The 27344-nt window shown below is 35.9% G+C and overlaps 1 protein-coding gene across 1 annotated transcript; it reads right to left on the bottom strand.

The window, feature by feature from the left end:
* Nucleotides 1-24071: 24071 nt before the first annotated feature.
* Nucleotides 24072-25220, bottom strand: LOC133305751 (uncharacterized). The gene has a single exon (XM_061505993.1). The coding sequence runs from the start codon at nt 24924-24926 to the stop codon at nt 24381-24383; it is 546 nt and encodes a 181-aa protein (XP_061361977.1). The 5' UTR covers nt 24927-25220; the 3' UTR covers nt 24072-24380.
* Nucleotides 25221-27344: the final 2124 nt, after the last annotated feature.

The raw sequence follows: 27344 nt of genomic DNA, 5'->3' as shown, positions 1-27344 counted from the left end.
ATTCTTGGTATGAAAGTAAGCTTTGAAAGGCAAGTAGTGTCCCTTAGTCAGACTCATTATATTGAGCAGCTACTTTCTGCCTGGGGATACAGTGAGTGCAAACTGAGTGAGACACCATGTGATTATAATAAAAGAGTGAGTCCTCATGAAAGGACCAACATGGATCAGTTAAAGTATTTAAAACTGATTGGTAGTCTCATGTATGTTGCAAGTTGCACTAGACCTGACATAACCTTTACAGTTGGCATGCTGAGTCGTTTCACTAGTAATCCTAGTAAAGAGCATTGGGATGCCCTCGATAGGCTGATGCGATATCTTAAAGGTACTAAAGATTATGCTCTACACTACTGTGGTTATCCTTCAATTGTGGATTAATATTCTGATACGTCATGGTATTCAGAAATCAGAAATAGTAAGTTCACCAGTGGATATGTATTCACTTTGGGTGGAGCTACTATTGCTTGGAAATCTAAAAGATAGACTTGTATAGCATTGTCGTCTATGGAATCAGAATTTTTTGCTTTAGCCTTAGCTGCGAAGAGGCAAAATGGATAAAGAATCTGATTATGGATATTCCTTTGACTCGACTAAAGATTAATTCTTTAAGCCTATTTTGTGATAATCAAGCAGCTGTCCAAGTTGTTAAAAATGCTCTCTTTAATTCAAAGAGAAAACATATAAGATTGAGACATGCATTGTTGAATTATCTGAGAAAACAAGGAGTTATCACCTTGATCGATGTGAGATCAAAGGATAACTTGGTTGATGCTCTCACAAAAGATATGCCTAAAGATCAATTATTCAAAACAGTGGGGGAAATGGGGTTAAAAACTATATAGACAAGTCTTAATTACCATTTACTTACCTTTTAATTATGTGTTTTGAATTATCGAATCTTTCTTTTGTTGGTCAAAATGATAAGCATTGTTTATATGTTTCATCGATGTTCATGGTTGTTGATTAATTTGAAAAGGGTAAGTTGTCTCATTCCAAACTTGATGAAGATAACTTGAACCTGATTCAAAGGTTCTACCTGGGAAACTTGTGTTATTCCAAACTTGATGATACAATCTAACCTGGTTGCACCATCATTTTGGTTAAAAGATCTCATTCCAAACTTGATGCTAGATTATTTGACTTTGAGGAATCAATAATTGTGATATTCTAAATTGAAACATTAAAATAGTAGTTTGCATAAGAAGCCTGTGGATCTTGTTCTTAATTGAAACTTGACATCACATGACCAGGTTATTGTAAGTGACTTGACTATTGGTCATGTTCATTGAAACTAGACAATGGTTATTCTCCTTCAAATAAACTTAAGTTGATGGCTCTTTGCAAAACAAACTGTTTAGGCCTTGTTCATAGATTATGAAACTGGCTTGATGCAATTTTAATTCATCATACGAAAATAAAACATACCGTTAGCGCGTGAGGCGCGTGAAATTCTATTTTTTCTCTTTGATAGGGTTTTCGCGTTTTATGGTGGGAAAAGGGGGAAGACCCCCCAAATCTGAGGGGGATTCTGCAAACAACAGAGATTCTAAGAAGGCGAAGGGTGAATCGATGGTGGATCTGGAGATGCAAGAGGAACCTCCGATTGTGGGCGCAATGGAGGTTGAAAGGGGTAATGATCCGATCAGTCCTGGTACGGGTTTTGGAGCGGAGGAAGAAGTGAAAAGGGATCCTCGCAAGCTGGTATCCTATAAGGATCAGTTGCTTTGATTCAATGGTGTTTGGGATGGAAATCATGAGAACGATGAAGATGATTGGTTTGCTCAGTGTAAAAGGGATGAGTTCGAGGAAGAAGAGGCGTTGAAGGCCTACGAACAGAAAGGGGAAGATGATCCGCTGAATCCATTCTATCAGTTCGATGTTCTGGAGAAGATTGAGCAGTGCAAGAGATGGAAGACATCATTGATAGTCAAGCTCATGGGGAAGAAATTAGGGGCGAGATTCCTGTGGAACAGATTACATAAGCTCTGGAGCCTTGAAGGGCAGTACAGGGTTCTGGATCTAGAAAACGACCATTATATGGTCGAATTCGAAAAACCTCAGGATTATCTCTTTGTTCAGCAACAGAGGTCGTGGGTGGTGGCTAACCACTATCTCATTGTGCAGAGATGGAGACCCAATTTTGACCCATATGATGTGAAGGTGAGGAAAATGGCAGTCTGGATCAGGATTCCAGGGGTTCCTAGGGAGTTTTATACTCATAAGGACCTTTGGAGAATAGACAATATGGTGGGAAGAACTCTGAGGATTGACGAAAGTTCACTCAGGATTAGTGGCCAAGGGCAACTTGAGGAGATTACTGATAGGGGAAGGTTTGCCCGTTTGTGTGTGGAAATAGATTTAAGCAAAAGCTTACTGTCCAAATTCAGGATAGGCCAAAGACAACTATATATTGGCTATGAGGGGCTTCATCTGATTTGCTTCCTGTGTGGGCAATATGGACACAGGAAGGATCAGTGCCCAATGCATCCTGATAATTTGAAGCAAGCTGAGGATGTTAATGGGGGGATGGATCAGGGTAACCAGATGCAGCACAGCCAAAATGAGGCTATCTCCAAAGAAGAAATTGAGAAGAGCCAAGAAGTGGATGGTTTTGGTAGTTGGATGACGGTTCAGAGAAGAAATCCTAAAAGGCCATCTCCAAACCAGAAAGCTAAGGAAGGGCCAGTGACCAAGGAGATGCATATCTTAGAGGAGAAAGGCTCCCATTCTAAGGATCATGCCTCAGGTTCTAGGTTTGACCCTTTACAAGGGGATTCAAAAGATGGAATTCCATCCACAAATGTATATTCAAAAGGGGCTGGAACCAGTAACAATAAGAATTCTGGTGAATTGGGCCAACAGAAAAAAATTCAGGGTGGAAAGAAGAAGAAGAATATCCCAGAAAATATATTGGCTAATCATGTTCATGGAGTTGTAGCCAAGAACTTGGGGAGCAAGACAACTGATCCCCACCCCCAGGAGAATTTTAGGGGAATACCACAGAAGCAGCCTTCGAGGGAAGCTATTTTGGTCAATAGGGAAAGGAGTAAGGGGAGCCTGCAAGTTGGGGCTAAAGGGTCTCCCAGTAGCTTAGGGGTGGCCATGGTGAATAGGAATGCTTTGGAGTCCATAAATCAGATTGCTGAGGGCCCGAAGGAACATCCTCCAGATGGGAGCAGTGAAGAAATTGGCTTATGCAATGAGGGAAGAGTTGCAATGGCTCTTGATGATATCACAAATGCTTTGGGTATCAAGTAATAAACCATTGTTCTGGTTTGCTGAGGTTAGAGCTTGTTACTTTCTGTCTATTTGTTTAATGATAGTTTGCACTTGGAATTGTAGAGGAGCGGGGAAAAAGGGATTTTCCTCTCTCATTAAGGACTTAGTTTTTCAAAATAAAATTCATGTTCTAGTTTTACTGGAAACAAGAATTAGTGGGAAAAAGGCTGAGCGTGTGATCAGGAGCTTTGGCTTTGACAGCCATTTTCTGAGAGATGCTGTGGGATTTTCGGGAGGCATTTGGATCCTCTGGAATAAAAGGAATACGTGTGTTAAGATTCTGGAAGAAGATCACCAATTTGTGCATACAAATCTGCACTGGATAGATTCAGGTGAGGAGGAAAAGTTCACTTTTATCTATGCTAGTCCTAGGAGAGCTGAGAGAATCTCTCTTTGGGATGGAATAAGGAGAATAGCTTCTAATATGTCTGGTAGGTGGGCTGCTATGGGTGACTTCAATTCATACTTAGAAGAAGGGGAAAAACAAGGTGGTTCTGGAATAAATAGTGTTAGTATGCTTGATTTTGAGACTTGTCTCAGTGATAATGGCTTGTCTGATATTGGTGCTGCTGGTCCTAAATTTACATGGAGAAGAGGAGCCTTACAAGAACGCATTGATAGAATGGTGGTGAATGAGGAGTGGTTTCTTGGCTTTCCTAACAGAACCTTATCTCATCTCCATTTTCATGGGTTAGATCATAGACCTATTATCTTAAGAGATGAGTACAGAAATCTGAACACTGGAGGTTCCAGACCATTCAGGTTCCTTGCTGCTTGGTTAACCAATGAAAGTTTTGATGGAGTGGTTGATAAGTGCTGGAGTAATAATGCCAATTGGAGCACTGCAAAGGATGAATTTCATAAGGAAGCATCTGACTGGCATCAACAAAATTTCAAGGAGGCTCAAAAGAGGAAGTTTCAGCTTCAAAGAAGAATTAAAGGGGTGGATAATCTCCTAGTTAGAGGGCCAGATGATTCCCTTGAGAGGCTGCATAGAGCTCTTTGGCATGAATTAAATGAAATTTATGTTCAGGAGGAACTAACATGGTTTCAAAGGGCTATAAGTAAGTGGCTAGTATTTGGTGATAGAAATTCAAAATTTTTCCATTCAGCAAATGTTGCTCATAATAGGAGGAATAAGGTTTTGACCCTTAAATCTGAAGAGGGAGATTGGATCCATGACCCGGATGAATTAAAAGCCTTGGCAGTTGGTTTCTTTAGGAAACTTTATGTGGAGGATAGCCTGTGTACTCAGGATCTGTGCATAGGCAACTTATTTCCCGTAATTAATAATCAGAGTTGGAAGGACAGTGGCAGAATTCCTGGGATGGAGGAAATCAGGAAAGTTCTATTTAAAATGCAACCTTTTAAAGCTCCTGGAGCTGATGGCCTTCATGTTGTATTTTTTCATACTCAATGGGAGAAAGTGGGAGATTCTGTTATTAAGATGATCAAGGACATCTTTAAAGATCCTAGGAAGGTGGCTGATATTAACCAGACCCTGATTTGCTTAGTCCCTAAAGTTGACTGCCCTGAGATGATCAGCCAATTCAGACCGATAAGCTTGTGTAATGTCACCTATAAGGTGATAACCAAGATTATAGCTGATAGGTTGAAGATCCATATGAGCACTTTGGTTATGCCTAACCAATGTAGCTTTGTCAAAGGAAGGCATGCTTCAGACAACATTATAATCAGTCAGAAGATTTTTCATTCCATGCGTTCAAAAAAAAGGAAGAAAGGCTGGATGGCAATAAAGGTCGACCTAGAAAAAGCCTATGACAGAGTAAACTGGCAGTTCTTAAAGGAAACCTTGATAGATACAGGTATGCCTTCGCAACTAGTGGTTCTGATAATGGAATGTGTCACTTCTCCTACCATGAATATTTTGTGGAATGGAGCTCAAACTGAAGACTTCAGACCTTCAAGAGGGATTAGACAAGGTGACCCATTGTCACCCTATCTATTTGTGTTGTGTATGGAGAAATTGGGTCACCTGATCAATACTGCAGTGGAGCACAAAGAATGGATCCCTGTGAAGCTAGGGAAGAATGGGCCTCCTATATCCCACCTCTTTTTTGCAGATGACCTTCTAGTCTTCTCAGAAGCTAATGGAGACCAAGCTAGGCTGGTTGTTAATATTCTGGATCACTTCTGCTGCTCATCTGGTCAGAAAATTAGCATAAACAAAACTAGGTGTTTTTTCTCTAAGAATGTGAACCATTCCAGGAAAAGTGAACTAAGCCAAGTCCTCAATTTCTCCATCACTGCTGACTTGGGCAAGTACCTTGGCATTCCAATTTTGCACAAGAGGGTTAATAAAAATACTTTCAGGTATATTCTAGATAAGACAAATAGGAGGCTGAGTTCTTGGAAGGAGAGATCTTTGTCAATGGCTGGCAGGGTGGTCCTAACTAAATCTGTGTTGGCTGCACTCCCTACATACTCTATGCAGACATCCTTGATTCCAGTAAGTACTTGTGAAGCTGTGGAGCAGAAAATGAGAGGCTTTGTTTGGGGTTCTAACTCGGAAAGGAGGAAAATCCATGCTACTCAGTAGAGTATTGTTTGTAGAGCAAAAAAGAATGGTGGCTTAGGGATTAAAAATCTGAGAGTTACCAATAGAGCCTGTCTGATGAAGATTGGGCATGGAATTTTGTCCCAAAAGAATGATCTATGGGCCCAGGTGCTGAAGAATAAATACAAGATGGGAGATGGTCTAATTCCAAGTATTCCCAAGAAGCCTGGCTGTTCCAATTTCTGGTTGGGAATTTCTAAAGTTTGGCAAAGGGTGTATGATGGCTCTAGACTGATGGTGGGAAATGGCATTGGTACTTCCTTCTGGAAGGACAAATGGCTTCCTATTGGACCTTTAGAAACCCACACTATTCTGACTATTCCACCAGAAATCCTTGAGGTGGACATAGCCTCTATGACTGATACCAATGATGAATGGAATTGGCAACTGTTTGGCCACCTATTAAATTCAGAAGCTGTGAATATAATTGCTGGGGTCTGTCCTCCTAGACCGAGTGAAGAAGATGATAGAATCATTTGGGATCTATCCCAAGATGGTAGTTTTTCTACTAAATCTGCTTTTAGGATGCTGTGTGGGGATGAGGAATGTTACCAACAGAAGCACTGGAACTCTGTCTGGGATTGGGATGGTCCTCCAAGAGTGAAATCATTTCTTTGGCTTCTCCTTGGAGAAAATATTCTCACAAATCTTAGAAGATGGCAGAGACATCTGGCTGAATCCAACATGTGTCCTAGGTGCAGGGTTGCTCCTGAGAGTTGCCTTCATGTAATAAGGGACTGCATCTGGTCGAGGAAAATATGGAAGTCTTTTATAAGCCCTGCTAACTGGCCAATATTCAGTGAATTGCCTCTACAGCCTTGGCTTTGTGAAAATCTGTCTCCAGGGAAATGCTTTGTGGATGGATCTGATGGGAATATCCTGTTTGGCTTAGTTTGCTGGTTTATATGGAAGCAAAGAAACAGATTTGTGTTTGAAGGACATATCCCTGGTGAAGGTAATACGGCCAGGTTGGCCTGTTCCTATCTTGCCAATTCTATAGCAGCAAAGCAGATGTACAGCAAAGCTGGGATACATCATATAACCAAAAGGGAAATTTTGGTCCAATGGTTCCCACCACCCATGGGATGGACAAAGATTAACTCTGATGGTTCATGTAAGGGGGATAACAGACAAAGTGGATGTGGGGGAGTTTTAAGGGATGAATCAGGACAGTGGCTTAGGGGATATGCTAGAAACCTTGGTGTGTGTAGCTCTGTTAAAGCTGAAATCTGGGGAATTTTGTTAGGACTCCAATTGGCATGGGACCTTGGTTGTAGAAGAGTAATTCTGGAGGGAGACTCTAAGACTGCCCTTGATCTGATCAGTAATGGAGTCTCTGCCAACCATCCTTTAGCTGGACTGGTTAGCAGAATCATCCAGTTCCAGAACCTCAGTTGGCAGGTGAAATTTGAACATATATATAGAGAGAGGAATAGGACAACTGATTGGCTTGCTAATTTTGCAAGTTCTCTAGGTTGGGAGACTTCTTATTTTGATCATCCCCCTGCAGGATGCCTGGATGTATTGGAGAGTGATTTTAGAGGAGTAGCCTGGCCTAGAGTGGTCAGAGAGCTGTAGTTTGTTCTTTCTAATTTCCTTTGTATTCAAAAAAAAACTGGCTTGATGCTTATGAACATGATATTACAATGCTTTCTGACATTAATATATGTTCTTCTTTGCCTAATGATATGATGCTAAGTTCTTTTAGTAGAACTAGACATCTTTGGTAGATTATTCAACCGATTGAATTCATAATAGTATGAAATTCATATTTGATATTCTACAGAGGATGGCAGAGATGAAGGAGAGCTTAATGAAAGGGATCTTGACTAAGATCACCTCCTTGATGAATGAATATATCATTTAGAGTAAGTGGGGACTTGACAGTTCACCCGCTATTGCCCATTTTGATGTAGTCCATTTATTTAAGACTTACATTTTACTATCTTTATTTTATGAACATTATTGATTGTGAACTAACTTTGAGACTTATTTTAGATGTTGGGATTTGGATGAGTTTAGATTGAATCTAAAACTCTAAATATTTATTTTAGTATGTTGGTCTCAAAACAGATTCATGATAATGATGATTTATTTATTTAGATTGAAAATGACGATTGAGTTTAATATTTTACTGTTAAAACTCTTTGATTTTGATCCGAGTTAATTGTCTTGGACTGGATATGAATAATTCATATTGTTTGAACATTATATTGATCACTCTATTGGATTGTGCTATATGGTGAACATAAGAGGAGATTGTTGGATATATTAATAATATAATCCAATAATATGTTCACATATAAGCCCAATAGGTGAAAGCATGGTTATTTGGGTCCATATGGGCTGGAGCCCAATTGCTTGCATTATCTCTAGGGTTTCCTAAGCTGGAGATAACACTGTTGAGCATTCCAAACTTAATGTCTCTTGGTGTAATACTTCAAGCACATCTAAATCCTTCTCTCTCAAACTCATAACCTCCAACAGGATTCACGATCTTGGCACACAAAAAAATCCTAGAGCATTTTCTTTCTTCATTCAAGGAGATTCACTTAAGAAAACTCGGTCTTATTTGCAAGAAGAAAAGTGACAAGCAAATCTTGAAAATGCAGAGTAGAAAGCAAACGCCTTTTTGGTATGAATCCGATTTTTTTTGTATCTCAGTAGAAGTGATAATGCCTTTTTGGTTTATATTACTTTTATATTATTTAAGAAACTGACCCACGTGACTTATACATGCTGGTAACTTTTCTTTTTAAGTTCGAAAGACTACTTTTTATTATATTTATATTCAATAAAAATTTTGTTCCAATTTTTTTATGAACGTAAAGTGAATAGTGATAAACAAGAAAAGCAATCCCTATACATGGATATAATATCAACTTTAAAAAGTCAAATGTTGATTGCTTTCTATTTGTAAAATAAATATTCGAAAATTTTATTATTTATTAAAACTGATTTCTTTTAATTTCTATTTCTAAAATGAAATGCATATAATGCAATGATATGCAATGGAGCTTAGGAAGATACTGTATCATATAATATTGTGTGTAACAAAATTCTAAAAATACCTAACCACTTGTATCTTCAAACTCCATCTTCCATTTGAGACTTCTTGTAAATTCTTTGTCATCATCAAAATATATATTCCATAATGCATAGAAGGTCTTCAATAAAGAGTGAGATTCTTTTCACCAAAAAAGAGAGAGTGAGATTCTGATATAATGATATTGAAGATGAATATATAAATTAGGCAAGAAAAAGAGATAGGTATTTCTATCCCCTATTACATTGAAGCGATAGGATTTTATGTTTAATTTTTTTTTTGAAATAAGTTATTCTACATATTTTTTTATGTCTATTTTATCTACCACTTTTCAACACTGTTAGATCAGAATCTTAAGAGAGAGAGAAATGATAAATGTTAGTTGAGATGCTGATCTAATGGTAATATTGAAGAGTGGTAGGTAAGACAGGTAAAATAACCTATCTCTATTTTTTTATGTCTATTTTATTTGTTTTTGTCCGACATCATAGGATCAAAATCTTAACTGATATTTATTTTTGCTTTCTCTTTTTTTATTAACATTCTTTCTCTTTTTATTATTGGTTGAAATTGTTCATCTAAGATTTTGAAATAAAACAGACACAAAGTAGACATATATTCTATTCTTACATATATACATGCTGAACTTGTGCTGTATTTTCTATTCTTTTCTTTTTTATTTTGAAATTGATGGACCCCACTCTGATTGACTCTATTGCATTACATAGAGATTATTTTACAATATGATACTCGTTTTTCATATATACTAGGGTATTACCCGTGCGTTGCACGAAGAAAAAAATAAATCAGTTTGTTTGTCTCGTAAAAGTTAACTTGTTTTTCGCAAGGACTTGTGGCATCAGTATTTGGAATTTACAAATTAGTATTTACAAAATTGAAATCAGATTTAGGAAATTTAATTATAGAAGATGAATGGTAGAATTTTAATTTAATTATAAAAATGTGTTGGCGGGCCGCCCTCCGAGACGAGCCTAATTTGTCACCTTTAACTGTCATCATTTTGTACCAATATATAATAGATTTTTATATTTATCCACACAAAAAATATTCATATAATTGTGTCTAGATTACTATCTATCTATGTTTTCTATAGTCGGCTCTAAATTGGCTATCTGAGGAGTGTGTATTTATGACATATATATTAGATAAAGAGTGAGGTGTGTATATTTGTGACATATATATTAGATAAAGAGTAAGCAAATATTTGAGTTGGTATATTTAATATTCTAACAAACACTTCATAGTTGAAGTTGAATGTGGTAATATCAAAAGATCATTCATTAACTTAATTGCATAAGTATAAATAATTATTCACAAAATTAACATATGTAAGCATATATTTAATTAAATGCTATTTAATCTCAATATTACTTTAACTCTACCAACAATAATTTGGTGAAGAATATGAAAAACAAACTATTCACTCTGTTTGGGAACAACTAATCATAAATAGCATTAAAATAATGATTATTGTAAAACATTGAATGATCATTCTTTTTAATTGAGTAATTAATAAAAATAAATAACTATTTTTTGCAAGGATCTGTGGCCTTATTATTTGAAATTTTACAAATTAATATTTATAAAATTGAAATAAGATTTAGGAATTTAATTATGAAAGATAAATGGTGAAGTTTTAATTTAATTATAAAAACGTGTTGGTGGGCAGGGGTGATAAATAAACCAAGGCCCTTTGACTCGGCTCGTGAAGGCCTGATCTTACATGCTTAAAATTGGTTGTTGGAATCAGGCTTGGACTTGTATAAAAGCTCGTTTAATAAGAAGACCTCAGTCTCCAATTTAAAAGCTCGGCCTTAGAGCCTCTCAGGCTGAGCTAGTATATTAATTTTTGTTTTTATTTTTTATATTACTTGTAATAGACTTTTCTCTCTTCTCAATCCATTTCACCCCATTTTATTGGTTAAATAGACTTTTTGAATAATTTTGTTCTATATTATGATGTTTGGATATACATTGAATTTATGAATATTTATGGAATTATTAATGATGTTGATTGTATATCTATTTGGAAAAAATTGTGTTGTCTTATTTTTTTAAATAGGGTAAATCAGGCTTTTATTTTTTGTAAATAAGTCAGGCCACTTGTCGATAATTATAGTCATAACAGGTAACAGGCTTGGTTAGGCTGACGCATTTAAACACAGGCTTAGCCTTTTAAGAACAAAGTTCAGCTCGGCTCGGCCCATTAACACCCATACTCCAGACCGAGACCAATTTGCCATCTCTAACTGTCAGCATTTTACACCAGCATGAAATAGGTTTTTATATTTATCCACACGATAAAAAAGGTTCTTATAGTTGCGTCTAGTTACTATCTATCTATTTTTCTATAATTGCCTCTAAATCAACTCTCTAAGGCGTGTTTATTTCTGACATATATATTAGATGAAGAGTTGACAAATATTTGAGTTAGTACGTTTAATATTCTAACAAACACTTCATAGTTGAAGTTGAATGTGGTAATATTAAAAGACCATTTATTAAGTATAAATAATTATTAACAAAATTAACATATTTATAAGCATATATTAATGCATCGTGTTTAATCTCAATAGTACTTCAACTCTACCAATAATAATTTGATGAAGAATATGAAAAGCCAACTACTGACTGGGTTGAAAATAATTAATCATAAATAGCATTAAAATAATGATATACGGCAAAATATTGAATGATCATTCCTTTTAATGAGTAATTAAAAAGAATAAATAATTATTTTTTTGCAAGGATTTGAGTTCTTAGTATTTAGAATTTTAAAAATTAGTATTTACAAAATTGAAATCAGATTTAGGAATTTAATTATAAAAGGTGATGGTGAAATTTTAATTTAATTATAAAAACATGTTGGCGGGAAGGGCATGCCAGCTCTCCGGGCCGAGCTTATTTTACCACCTCTAATTGTCAGTATTTTACACCAACATATAATTTAGGTTTTTATATTTATGCACAAGAAAAAAAGATTCTTATAGTTGCATATAGATTACTATCTATCTGTATTTTATATAGTTGCCTCTAACTCTAAGTCGACTTTTAGAGGTATGTCTTTTTATGAAAAAATTATTTAATTATTATAAGCTACTAAACATATTTTTTAATTTTTTTTTTTTAAAACCAACTACACAATGGGTTGGAAATATGTAGTCACAAATAGCATTAAAATATTATTTCGGTAAAACTTATTTTTTAAAGCTTCTCACAAAATAATGTTTGTTTTTTTTTTTTGCAGCGACGAAATTAATTAATCCTAATAGGTATAATAATTAAGCTCAATAGGCATAATAATAAATATTATTAATATGTTTAACAATTTTCCATACAGAAAATAGTGGAAAGCATTAAATGATGAACTCTTTACCCACCTATCAAGTTCAAAATTCAAATTTAAAATGTTTAAATTTTAAATATTAAATATTTTCTCATCCAATAGTTATAATAATAAATATTATTTATAGACTTAACAATTTTCCTCATAGAAAGTAGTGAAAAACATGCATAGAAGGCTACACATATTATCCAAGTAAATGTGTTATTTTTTGGTAGACTAATAATGGTGTTAATTATACTCTTACATCAAAAGAAGGAAAGTTTAATTTCTTTCTTATATATTAAGTTAAATTTACATTTTTATAGTGATTAAATTTTTATAATTTGTTTTTTTAAGTCATGATAGATATCATTTTTTTATTTAAATTTAAATTTTAAATTTTTTTGTATTTATTATAAATATATTAAAAAAATATTTTATCTTTTAAGTTATAATTTATATATATTTTTAAAATTGGTTATATAGATATATTTTATCTTAATTTTTTTAAAACACAATACTTGTACGGAAATTTTTTTATATTTTTGTATTATTTTTAAGTTAAATTTTTTAGTTATTTTCTTTTAAAGTTTAATAAATATTTCATTTCTTATTTTTTTGGCTTAAATTTCAAATTTAAATTATTTTTTATCAACTATACATATTTTTTTATAATTTTAAATATTTTTTCTTTTAATCTATAATTTTATATTAAATTTAAATTTATTATATATAACTTTTTTTAGTTTTAGATATTTTTCATTTTAGTTTTTTATCATGCATATTATATCAATATTTAAAAATACCGCTCTTCTCGCTAATCTAAGAAAAAATAATTGTTAAAAGACTTCCAAAGTCAAAGAAAGTAAATTAAAGACATCCTTTTAAAAAACAAAATAAATATGAATTAATACATTTTTTACGGAATGCTACTTTTATTATTCCATTTATCAATATCCCATTTAATCTAATTATTAATTATTTATTTTTGGGAGTATACTTTTCCCCCTTAAAAGATGACTTGTTTTTTAAAATTTATATATAGAAAAGGAATAACTACTTACTCGGTTGGAAACATGTAATCAAAATAGCGTTAAAATAATTTTTTGGTAAATTGCAAAATAATCCATAATATATAATGGCAAACATCTTTTTACGATGTAGAAGTTGGATGATCATTGGTCACTGAATGATCATTCATTTTAATTATTATTAATAATAAATAATTATTTGTTGCAATGATTTATGATTGTTTTCAAACAATTTAAATTATTTATGTTTCTTAAAATTAATATAATCTAATTGACGCGCGTCCTATTTGCATAATTCATGAACATGGATGGAATTGAGATTTTAATTCTGGGCGGGAAGTTGAGACTAAAGACTAAAAAGATACATGTTTTTAAATATTTAAGTAAAAGAAAACTTAACTATCATACAATATTACTAATGCGAAATGAAATAAACTCAGTTTATAATCAACATATTATAAATTAAAAATATTCATAGTCAATTCAATTAAAAATAAGACAATTATAAACATAATCTTTCACTTTAAAATCTGTAATTGATGTTATTCATGGGATAAAAATCATCTATTATATCATATAAGAAAAAACTTTTCAGCAATTTGCATCTTATGTTAATTTTTATTAATTACCTTTATCCTAATGTAAAAATTAATAAGAACTTTTATTTTATTAAGATAGGCATATGAAAATTTTCATAGGTAAATGTGAAAGGTAGGGGACTATGTCTCCCTAAATTAAAGTCCGCTACAGAGTATGAAAATAGTTGTTGATTTTAAATATTATGTTGTGTGTGAATTAGTAAACAAAAAGTACATGCATTTTAAAAATAAATAATGAAAAACATATAAGATTCAGAATAAAAATATCACCAAGGCAATAATTCATTGAGTTTTAAATATTAAGAGAGGACAATATAATTTATATTTTAATATTAATCAATGATTTTGGATTGAATTGAAGTATTGGTATCTTAGTATATTCCTTTTATAAATTGGAAAACAAAAGTACATTCATTTCAAAATTTTTTAAATAAAAACATATAATATTTAAATCATTTAAAACAAGAAGATCACCAAGGTAATAATTTATATTAAGTTTAAAAACTTAAAAGATTTCGGTATAATCTATATTTTAATATCGATGAATGATTTTGGAGTGACTTGAAGTATACTTTGATTGGTCTTCGTATATTCCTTTGTAGATTGCATGATATTATATAAATAATTATGACAACAAATAAATACACGAAAAAAAAGTTGCATAGTTACCTGTAGTCTCTATGACAATTTGGTCAAATTAACTGTTACTTATACACAAAATTTAATAATATTATGTATATAAATCATATAATATTTATCAAACTAAGAGGCCCTTTTCTAAATAATCCAAATGAGGCTGTTCCATTTACCAAAAAAAAAATTAAAAAAATGTGGCCGTTTTGCGAATAGAATAAAATATTTAATACCTTATTTACAATTATAATATTTGCATAAGCAATACCTTATATATGTGTGTGTGTGAAATCAAATATAGATCACAAATATCTAGCTACAGTTACTTCGTTACGTGTCTGGTGGTCTTATTAAAACCAATATGATTTTTTTTTTCTTTGCAATAAATGGGCCAAAGCCTAAGGAAAAAAGAGAAAAATAGGATAGTAACTAATATCGGAGTAAAAACTTAAAAGCCAGTGCGTTTAAGACAAAGCATAGCACAAAAGAGTATGAGTTCTATAATAAATTTTGTTATTTTATTCGTGAATATCCCAAAATTTTAGTTTTTCGTATTGTTCATCAAATAGGTAACAAGGCAAAAAACTGATTTGTTACACAACACCTTGGACTGTAGTGTTTTATGAACCTTACATAGAATCACGGGCAACCTTAATTTTTCTCTTAGATTTTGATTTTCTAATGGAATGATATCATGTATTTAGGTTATAATCATGTTATCATTCATAATTATTAAGTTGCATCTTTGAAAATAAGTAGAGAATACTATAAATCATTAAAAAGGTCATCACCTAATTGCTTAAGCTTGTGGATTAAATTGATTGTTTATATGGTATTAGTGGCGGAGCCACATGTTGTCCGGGGGTGGCCTCGGCCTCGGCTAAATTTTAACAAATTATACTTATCATGTATAATTATAGGAGTAGGTTATATTTACAAACTTTTTTTGTTTACAAACTCTTACAAACTACACTATATTCTCCCGGGAGAACACTGGTTATACTATGTTCTCCCAAGAGAAGATAGTGTAATTTGTAAAAAAATTCAAAAAAAGTTTGTAAACGGATCCTTTCTCATAATTATATAATTAATTATAATTTGATCCAGTTTAAAATTGTAATTTGGCCCGGGCTAAAATTTATAATTTGGCAATATCAAAAAAATAAAATATATTTGGCGAGAGATTTGGGTAAGTTGTATTAAGTTATGTGTTCCATTTTAACTTATATATAAAAAAATTAAATATATTTAATAAAATTTAAAAATATTTAATAAAATTATAACTCTTTTTGATATTGTCTGCTCAGGTGTTTTGTATTTAATGTAATTTAAATATATTATGATATAAATTAATTACAATTAAGAAAAATAAATACACATATATTTTTTTGGCCGAGACTCCAATTGGAACCTGGCTCCTCCACTGTATGGTATCAGTCTATCAGAGCTCCAATGACTATAATGTCACGAGTTCGATCCTCACTATCTTACTTTTTAGTGGAATTAAAACAAGTATAAGGTAAGCCAATTATTAGACCTGTGTAATATCTACGCTTCAAGCTCAAATGACTCTTATGTGATGTGACAAAGAATAATATGAGTTGAATTAATTTTTTCTACCTTAAACATTTCAACATCTCCAGGTTAGCTTTTAGAGATGACTTTCATCAATTCAGTTTATAAAATTAACGTCTCAATTTAATTTTATATATGTTAAAACAATTTCTTATGTATGAAGAATGTACCAAAGTTTGTATGTTTGTCCAATCTACTATATCTGGATTTTCAGTGTATATAAGCGTGCGCAGACACAGGCATCGACACAAGCTTAGTATAAATGCGTGTGATTTCTCTTTCGTTTGTTTCTTTCAACTTCATTTGATTAGCTGAATCGTATATTAAACTTCAGTTTCTATATTCATTATTTCATTCGCAACAGGACTGTGATGAAAATTATTAGTATTTGAAGTATGAAAATTATAAGTGTTTACTTTTATCACTAGATTGTGATAGCATGAATGACTGGGAAGAACATTAATAAGTAGTCATTCGTAGTAAAATAGAAGGGTTTAAGTTTTCTTGTAGGATTGTAGGAGATAAAAAAATAGAGAGAAGTTAAATGTGGGTCCCATATTTTATATTAAAAAAGAAAAAAAAAATTAGTTGGCACGGAAAACGAATTAGTGTAGGAAAATGATGTACTCTTATGTAGCATAAGAGTATTATTTCCCAAAATGGAAATAATTAATAATAAGGAAATAATTTTCTTATGTTTTAGGAAAAAATTTCTTTCATGTAGTAGAAATAAAATTATAAGTGGAACCCACAGATAAGAGGAGAGAGAAAAAAATAGAGATGGGACCCACAACTCTTTTGTGTATGTAGAAAATTGTCTTCTCTTATGTAACATGAGATAAATATAACCCATAATAATAATATGAGGAAGCCCCAAGGGTCAGAAAGAACATTTATAACATTTTATTGGTAGATACCAACCTGTGTCCGAAGCATTCGACCAAAGCAGTTTTGGGTTTGAGCCTCTCCCCTCTCCATTAACTCCGACTCTCATAAATCGAATCCAGTACTCTTTGAGAATGTCAAATCCTAGTTTCTTTTAGATCTGTTAAAGTGGTATATATATTTGCCTTTGACACCTGGATTTTGCTTTTGCTTATGTGAAGTTTGGTTTACTTCAAATATTGCTCATATGAAGAAAGGATTAGCGAGGTATTCTTTTGCATAGTTTAAGGAGTCACTTATTTTTCTGTAAGTACTATTTAAAATTATAAATCCTTACATTAGTTATTAGAAGAGAACTGTCACAAAATGATGCATAAACACGAGCAAAGCGTCACATCAAGAAATCTTAATGTCTTAGTAGAGCAGGCACATGCTTTTTCCATTCTGCTACATGTTCATTTTTAATATTTTCACTATGCTATGTTCCTAATCCCATAACATGCTGCAGTACTGTAACACTGAAGGATACCAATAATACAGAAGAAAGAGTGCTACATGATGTAAAGGAAGAAATTGTTATTTCTAACTCACTCAGATCAACCTTTTTTTCTCCTGTATAGAGGTTTTGGTTGCTCTTGTTCTAATCAAAGTATCAAGATTTGAAAAAAGAAAACCAGTTAGGAAAATTATGATGTTTCATGCATAAATTACCTAATATCAATGAACATTTTTAGTTAATATAAGAGTGAGTGTAATGAGAAATTACAGAATTTCAAAATTAAGGGGGTTGTTAGAAGAGAAGAAAGAGTAGAAAGAAGATTCATTCAAAATATGCATATCTCATTCATACGATACTAACGTCTTTATAGTGCCCTATTCAAAATGGGCCTTCCTACAATTATCAACCATTGTCTCTTATTACAGCATGTGAATTAAAGTACTTCTATTACCACTTCCCAGCCCAATGAGACATCAGCCAGTCTCATAGTCCTCCAAGTGTTGGGGCTTCTTGCGGATCCGTTTACTTGGGCCCAATTCATTAGGGAGATCCGTTACATCCCCCTTTGGTTCAAGCGAATCCTTGTCCTCAAGGATAAGTGGCAGTCCAATCAAATCCGCGCAACTGGTCTTAATATTTGTGAAAGGTGGATCAGATGAGTAGGTGGGAAGTAGATGGCCCTCATTAAAGCTAGGCGCGTCTGCAGCAGGTATAGCTGGCACATGCATTGGTTGTTGGTAAACGAGGGAGGCTGAAAAGTCTTTGGGTAAACACAACCCATTAACTGTTCAGAAGCTCCTCGTTTATACCAGATTGCTTGGGTTCCTCAGATAATACTTCTCCTCCCATTAGAGTCTTGACCCCTCTTGAGTCGTCTTCTTGTCCCAGTTTTCCCTGGTCACCTTCCTTGAGATTGAACCGTGATGTAGTTTTCGTGTGAGGTTGTGGTTCCTGATTCAAAACTAAATCCTCATCTTCCTATGTATTGTCCTCAGGGGGTAAGTCGTGCCACTGCACGAGAACTTGTGCTACCCCCGTCCCTTTGCGCCATACTTCCCAGTTCCCCACAATTGCTGCTGGCGTATGTGCCATCGGATTATCACGTGGAGCGTGTGGTAGATCATGGATCTGGTACTAACGATCTGATTTGTAGGGTCTCAACAAGGATACGTGGAACACTGGGTGGATGCGAGCCAAAGGTGGAAGCTTTAGGCGGTAAGCCACCGGCCCAACTCGTTCCAGCACTTCAAATGGCCCATAAAAGCGCAGCGCGAGCTTCTGAGACGAACTTCACTGAACGGACAGCTGACGATAAGGCTGCAAACGGAGTAAAACTTGCTCTCCAATGGTAAAAATCTTGTCTTTACGTTTCTTGTCAGCTTGATGTTTCATTTGAGTTTGAGCTCTCACCAAATTTTCTTTCACGGTGGCGAGGATGGAAGCTCGAGAGGCTAAGGTGTTGTCCACGGCCTCGTTTGAGGAGGATCCCAGCGTGTAAACCAGTAGATTGGGAGGTGGCCGGCCAAACGTAATCTGGTACGGAGTCATGCCGGTTGAATTGTTAAAAGCCGTGTTATGATGATACTCTGCCCACGCCAAATATCTGGACCAAGAAGATGGATTATCAAAGGTAAAAGCCCTTAAAAATTGTTCCACACATCTGTTTACCCTTTCTGTTTGGCCATCGAACTGAGGGTGGTAAGCTGAACTGAACCGTAATGTGGTCCCTTGCAGGCGAAAAAGTGTGGTCCAAAAATTGCTTAAAAATAAAGGATCACGGTCGGAGATGATGGATCGAGGAATGCCATGGAGTTTTCCAACCGAATCCCAGAACACCTGTGCGATCTTTGCTGCGGTATAACGTGGTGGAAGGGCTACAAAGTGGGCACCTTTGGAAAAGCGATCCACAATGACAAGGATTGCTGAAGATCCATGAGACAGGAGCAGGTGAGTAATGAAATCCATACTCAAGTCAGTCCAAGTCTCTTCTGGTGGTTTGATGGGTGTTAACAGTCCGAAGGGTGAGTGATTGGGGCATTTTTTCTTTTGACAAATTTCACAGTTTGCCACATACTCACGAATGGTCTTCCTCATTCCTTTCCAGGTAAAGTTGTTGGCAATGCGTTGCAGAGTACCAGTGAAACCAGAGTGACCTCCTTGGACCGAGGTGTGCAAATCATGTAATAAGTGGGGAATGATGGAGGAATTCATGGGGAGAACGATGAGGCTGCGGAAGAACAACAATCCGTCTTTTACTTTCCATTCGGGCGATTTGGCTGGTTCAGTCTGTAAATCTTGTAATATGTTCTTACAGTAGGAATCTTGTTGTAATTCCTGTAGTAGTAGGGCTTTGTAATCACTAATGGGACCACTCATAGCAGACAAATGGGGCTTTGTAGTGTCGAAATCCCCTTCTGGATGCTTGGACAAGGCATCTGCCACAACGTTAGTTTTACCAGATTTGTATGTGATAGAGTAATCGAAGCCCAAGAGCTTTGACAAAAAGGACTGTTGCTCCGGTGTTTGAACAGCTTGATTCATGAGGTTGTGCAAGCTCTTGTGATCTGTCCGGATGGTAAAAGGTACCCCCAATAGGTACTGTCTCCATTTAGCCACTGCGGATGTAATAGCAAACATTTCGCGAATATACGTAGACTTAGTGCGCATAGTGGGGGCCAACTTCCTACTATAGAAAGAAATAGGATGATTATTTTGAAGCAAAACCACACCTACTCCGGTACCGGAAGCATCTGTTTCCATCACGAACGGTTCTTTGAAATTTGGCAAAGCCAAAATAGGTGCTTCTGTTAGCAACTTTTTAAGCTTAGTGAATGCCTCTTCAGCAGCTGAGGACCAGCTAAAACCTTCCTTTGTCAAGAGGTCAGTCAATGGGGCGGCGGCAATAGAAACTTAATGGCGTATAAACCGGCGATAGTAGCCAGAGAGACCCAGGAATGGGCCATTCTAAGATCGCTTTGGACTTACTAGGATCCGGTGCTACACCGTTGCCTGAAATAATGTGGCCCAAGAATTGTATGGAGGGTTGAGCAAACAAGCATTTGGACAATTTGGCAAACAGTGTATGAGTCCGTAATGTGTGGAGCACCTGGTTTAAGTGACTAATATGTTCCTGGAGACATGAGCTATACACCAAAATATCATTAAAAAAAATTACTACAAATCTGCGTAAGAATTCAGAGAAGACCTGATTCATGGTTGCTTGGAATGTAGATGGGGCATTGGACAACCCAAATGGCATAATCAAAAATTCATAGTGACCATGGTGTGTCCTAAATGCTGTTTTATGTATATCTGGGGCATGCATATTGATCTGATGGTAACCAGATCTGAGATCGAGTTTTGAAAACATTGTTGCACCATATAATTCATCCATTAGTTTATCAATAGTATGAATTGGGAATTTATCCTGCACCGTGACAGCATTTAAAGCCCGATAGTCCACACAAAAACGCCATGTCCCATCCTTTTTTTTGACTAGTAATACCGGGGAACTAAAAGCAGACTGGCTAGGACGAATTACCCCATTTTGTAGCATGTCGACAACCAGTTTCTCTATCTCATTCTTTTGGAAATGCGGGTATCTGTATGGTCGAACCTGGACAGGTTTGGTATCAGGAATTAATGGTATGCGATGGTTATTGGGCCTATCTGGAGGTAGGGAATTTGGTGCGGCAAAGACGTCTCTGTATTGGTCCAATAAGGTCTGGACTTCTGGGTTCTGCTCATTGTCATTCTGTTTCGATGAGGCAGAAGTTGGTGGTGTAGCCACAGCAGACAAGCACATAATACAAGACTCCAGAGACTTCTGAGCCACTAATTTGTGCAATTGAGAGGAAGTAATCAAGCTTGCTGCAATCCGTTGCTCTCCTTGAAGAATGACGTGTACCCCTTGAAATACAAAGCCCATTGTCAGCTTTTGGTAATCAGTCACAATAGGTCCCAAAGTTGATAGCCATTGGACACCCAATACCATATCTGCCCCTTGTAATTCCAAGACAAATAAGTCCACTGAGAATCAGTGACCTTGAATGTCTAAAGGAACCAATTGACACATGGTTGAATAAGTAAGTGAGTCACCGTTCCCCACCTGCACATTAAATGGTGGAATAGATAGCAATGTAAGGTGTAAGTGAGTAGCTACTCTAGGAGTGATAAAATTGTGTGTGCTGCCACCGTCAATTAGGATTTGGACCGACTGGCCCATCACAGTGCCCAATAACCTGAATGACTTTGAGGAATAAGTGCCAAATAAAGCATTAAAACTGATTTCTGGAATCTCCTCGATCTCTTCTATGTGTGCGTTTGTTTCAGAAACTGGATCACCAGTATCAGGGGGTTCATCCTCCTCAAGTCCTTCTAAATACAATAATGAAGTGTGTGCCTTGCATTTGTGGCCATAAACAAATTTCTCATCACAATTGAAACATAGACCCTTATCTCTTTTCACTTGCATCTCTTCTTGACTTAAACGGCGAATGGGGATAGCTGGGATGGGTTTTGTGGAGTTGGGGTTTGGGAGGGCTAAAGGTTGAAAGGGTTTTGTATGGGACGATGAAGGAATTTGGGAATTATGGGATGTAGAAAAAGGCGGTTTAGCCATCCAAGGGCGTATGGATTTTTCATGTCTAAGCTGGTCTTCAAAAACTTTAGCTAGAGCTAACGCTTCATGCTAATCACCTGGCCTTTGAGGTAAAACCAAACGACGAATGCGAGATTTAAGTCCTGAAATAAACAAGCCACGTTTCATAGTGGCAGAGAGGCCAGGGACCTTGCTGGTCGTAGCCTCAAATGCAGATTGACACTCAGCCACAGAACCTTGCTGCTGAAGTTTAGCAAGGGCACCTATGGGCTCATCGAATTCAGATGGCCCAAAGCGCCTGTGTAGCGCTGTGACAAATGCAGCCCAAGTGGGTAGTAACCCTTCATCACTCAATCCCCTAAACCAGCAAGCTGCAGGGTCATCCAGATGGAATGCAACAATTAATAAACGTTCCTCTTCACTGATTCTATAATATTGGCAATATCTATCCACCGAAAACAACCATGAAGTTGGATCACCAGAATTAAATCGTGGAAAAGTAAGCTTAAGAGGGCGAGAAGGAACCAGATCTGTATTATTGGTGTGAGATTTGGAACTTGGTCCAGATCCCAAAATTCCCGAGTGAGAATACGCTCCCTGGTTTTGAGCATCAAGTATCCGCTGCAATGTCTGTTGGATTTGTGCGTGTGATTCCTGGAGGTGAGCGTTAGACTCTTGGAGTCCTAAGTGTTGCTGCTCCCGAACCAGTTCTGCAGAACGCAGCTGTTGTTCTAGTAGATCTAATCGATGGTTTTGTTGTTCCAAAGCATCCAATCGCTGGGCTAAATCCCTTATTCTTGTGTTATCTGCCATGATCGGGTAGGATGAGTAAGCAACGAAAGCACCAAATTGTAATGAGAAATTACAGAATTTCAGAATTAAGGGGGTTGTTAGAAGAGAAGAAGATGAGAGAGAACGAGAGAAGAAAGAGTAGAAAGAAGATTCATTCAAAATATGCATATCTCATTCATACGATACTAACGTCTTTATAGTGCCCTATTCATAATGGGCCTTCCTACAATTATCAACCATTGTCTCTTTTTACAGCATGTGAATTAAAGTACTTCTATTACCACTTCCCAGCCCAATGAGACATCAGCCAGTCTCATAGTCCTCCAAGTGTTGGGGCTTCTTGCGGATCCGTTTACTTGGGCCCAATTCATTAGGGAGATCCGTTACAATGAGTATGCGAACAGGAGCAATGGTAAAGTTGTTCTTTCATGACTGAAAGGTTATGGGTTTGAATCCAGGAAATAGCCTTTTTGCAATTATGTAAGAGTAAGACTGCGTACAAGAATTACCTCCACCCCACACTCGCTAGTCGGGTTTAACGGGAAGTGATTTTTTTTTATAAGAGTGAGTGTGCATGTGTTTCTGAGTTTAATCTGAAATTGTCTTGTACTTCATCAGAATGTGTGGCCAATTGAATCCGCTCTTATTTGGAGTGAGTTGAGTCAAGTCATCATGAGCAAAGACTAGGAAAAAACAAGAGAAACAAAGAAAGCTGTGGAGGAAAGACAGAGGGAACTCTTGAGAGAAAGAGAGTCAAAAGGAGAAACTTGGGTTCCTAAGCATTTTATGCAATCTCAAAGCAAAGAATCAATGGGGCTAGGACTGTTTACCAATTCAAAAGTGGGTCCCAGCCTCTCCTATCATCACCATGTAATTTGTTATATTGTTTCTATTACCTGTTCAGCACAAACAACATTACATTATTAGTACTATTTTACACACTACAGTACGGGTGAGTTATTGTCAAAGTCATCGTTAGCTTGGTCAACCTACCTGTGAACAAGAGCAATGAAACACTTGTCTCTAAAATACAACTTTGGCTACCAGACTCTTGACAAAATATTCAATTTTGATCCTTTCCTTTCCCTTCATTTGTACTACCAAAATATAATACAAATTGTTAAAAAATATTATATATTGTTTGTGTATCCTAATAGTGCAATCTACATATATACTTCACATTGAACTAAAAGAATTTACAGTTTACACAACCAGAAAATTTTCTTGATCTGACTTTTCCATTAACTTTAATTACAAGGTACACACTTTTAATAATTAGAAGATTGTGAAGTAATCTATGTCTCCTAAATCTCACCTCACTTAATTCTAATTCTAATAAGATTTCATCATGAACTCGTACAAACTGAAATATCAAGTGCTTAATCATTTGCATCATGTCTTTAGGAACATTCTGAAGTACAGCATAGAAGAATTAGACACGAAATTTTTCTTTTATCACCAAACCACCTAACTTGTCTTCTTCCTTTCTAGTTTACCTCAATCCAGGGTCTGGCAACACATCAATTATTATCTTGCAGATCAGATTCACTTCTCCTATTGAATGACTTCTCTTTGATAGTGTCCAAAATAGGTTTCCATGGCTGCAATCTACAAGGGCTTTGTCCTCCATATGCCATACCAATTTGCTCAGCCACCCCAAATCTGCCAGGACTCCTTGAAGGTGAACTGCTAACACTGCTCAAACCATGTTGGCTTGACAAAGGACTAGCTTTCAAGGACTTTTTGTCCTCATATCTATTAGTTTTGGCTATTGCAGTGAGTCTCTTTGCAAGGGATGCCAAGTTCATAGGAGAAACATCAGTTTGCAGTATTGAGTATGGTAACATGAAGTACACATTTCCAGGTTGGAGTTGGGTATCTCCCTTCAAAGGTTTTCCAGAAGAGGAAAGAAGCTGAATGGAGGTACAAACAAAGTGCTTTGGAGAATTTCCAGTTACTTGGCTCACTGAAATTGGTTGCTCAAAATCCTCAACATAACCACTGAGATGAACTAGACGAACATTGTTGAATGTGGAGGATGATCTAGAAGAAAAACAGCCTCCCATCTCTGCTTCTTTCTAGGTAAAAGATGCAAAATGAAAGAACACTAGTTATATATAATAAACAACTGGGGTTTGTCTATTGGTATAGAGTAGCTGGAAAAGTTTCTAGTTTTTTTAAGCCTCAGAAGCTTTTTTGGAAATGAAATGGATGGTTATTGGTTACCTAAACCAGTGGTTTTTTTCTGACTAATTTCCTTGTGTATGTCTCCTTGTAGATTCAACTTCAAGGACTATTTTGAAGTGATTCTATTTGGAAACACAAGATGAAACTTCATGTGGCAAATAAAGCCATTTATATGTTTGTTTTGATATGAGGAATTATGCACTAGTGCAATGACCAAAGTTCAACTAAAATCATAAAGCACCCTTTCATTCTTTTCAAACACCAAAATATCTAACCCAACCGTAAGAAATGGGTCACTAACCAAGCTTGAAACGTTGAAGCAGTCAAAACAATTACTAATTATAGTCACGCATGAAGTAAATTCAATGGTTTATTTTGATTTTATTATATTGGATGAACTTGTAGTCTCTTGACCGTGAGGCTAGGGACAGAAGCATTGCCTATCATCTTACTCGGATTACATATATTGTAGGTCCCTTGACTTAGATGGAAACAAACATTCAACAGACTTGAAGGTGGACTTAGAACATGACATCTTGGCCCAAAGTATAAGAAACGCAAACTTTATTCCTTATCAGGTAGGGAATGTAAACTTTAGTAGTGAAGTTTTACTATATTTAAAAATAAATTAAATGAAATTATATATAAGTGTAAGAATTTACAATTTTAATTGTAAAGAACCTTGGGATACATCACCCCCAAAAGCTAGCTCAAAGGGTGAGAATGCCCAAGGCCTTATAAACTTCACATTAGTTGCACATACAACCAATGTGGGACTATATATCTCAACACGCCCCCTCACACAAGAGCCCATTGGGCTTGAAGAGTGGAAGATGCAACAGGCCCAGAGCCTACCTGTGCTAAGAAAGTCCACAAGAGAAAGTGAGGGGCGGCAAGGCTCTGATACCATGTAAAGAACCTTGGGATAAGGGTACTCGTGATACTCGCCCTCCGGCCAGGTATACAGTCAATATTAGTTATCATCGTCTTTCTCCATCATACTTTGCTTGCCTTTCCTCTTTGTCCTCTGTATTTGTTCCTAAGACTACAGGTGATGCACTTTCACATTCGGGATGGAGACAAGCTATGATTGATGAAATGAGTGCTCTTCATCATAATGGCACGTGGGATCTGGTGTCTCTTCCTTCTGGAAAATCTGTGGTTGGTTGCAGATGGATTTATGCTGTTAAGGTTGGACCTGATGGTCAAGTGGATCGTCTTAAAGCTCGCTTGGTGGCGAAGGGTTTCACTCAAGTCTTTGGCTTGGATTTTATTGATACTTTTTCTCCTGTGGCGAAAATGTCTACTGTTCGCCTTTTTATTGCCATGGCTGCTATTCGTCATTGGCCTCTCTACCAACTGGATATTAAGAATGCTTTTCTTCATGGTGATCTTGAGGAAGAAATTTATATGGAGCAACCTCCTGGATTTGTTGCTCAGGGGGAGTCAGGTCTTGTTTGTCGTCTCTGTAAGTCTCTCAATGGCCTCAAACAATCTCCACGAGCTTGGTTTAGTAAATTTAGCAGTGTTGTTCAACTTTTTGGCATGACTCGGAGTGAAGCTGATCATTCTCTCTTTTATCGTCATTCTGCTTCTGGATCTATTTATCTGGTGGTATATGTGGATGATATTGTCATCACAGGCAGTGATCGGCATAGGATCACTCGATTGAAACAACATTTATGTCATCATTTTCAGACTAAGGATCTTGGGAAACTTCGATACTTCTTGGGAATCGAGGTGGCCCAATCTAAAACTGGTGTTGTGATATCTCAGAGAAAATATGCTCTCGATATCCTTGAAGAAACTGCTCTGTTGAATTCAAAGTCTGTTGATACTCCTATGGATCCAAGTATCAAGCTTCTACCAAATCAGGGGGAGCCCTTTTCAGATCCTGAACAGTATAGAAGATTGGTTGGAAAATTGAACTACCTCACAGTCACTCGGCCTGATATTTCCTTTGCAGTGAGTGTTGTCAGTCAATTTCTCAATTCTCTATGTCAAGAACATTGGAATGCAGTCATTCGTATTCTTAAGTACATCAAGGCATCTCCAGGAAAAGGCTTTGAATATGAAGATAAAGGTCATGATAAAGTTGTTGGGTACTGTGATGCTGATTGGCCTGGTTGTCCAGCTGATAGGAGATCTACTTCTGGGTATTGTGTCTTTGTTGGAGGCAACTTGATTTCCTGGAAAAGTAAGAAACAAAGCGTGGTTGCCAGATCAAGTGCTGAAGCAGAATACCGCTCCATGGCGACTACTACTTGCAAGCTCATCTGGCTTAAACAGCTTCTCAG

Source organism: Gastrolobium bilobum, unplaced genomic scaffold, assembly GCF_033153095.1.
Source record: "Gastrolobium bilobum isolate Gb01-03AN ecotype WA unplaced genomic scaffold, APGP_CSIRO_Gbil_v1 utg3440, whole genome shotgun sequence".
In the NCBI taxonomy this organism is placed as follows: Eukaryota; Viridiplantae; Streptophyta; class Magnoliopsida; order Fabales; family Fabaceae; genus Gastrolobium; species Gastrolobium bilobum.
The sequence above is the reverse complement of the archived record's forward strand: the minus strand, read 5'-3'. Positions and strand labels throughout refer to the sequence as shown.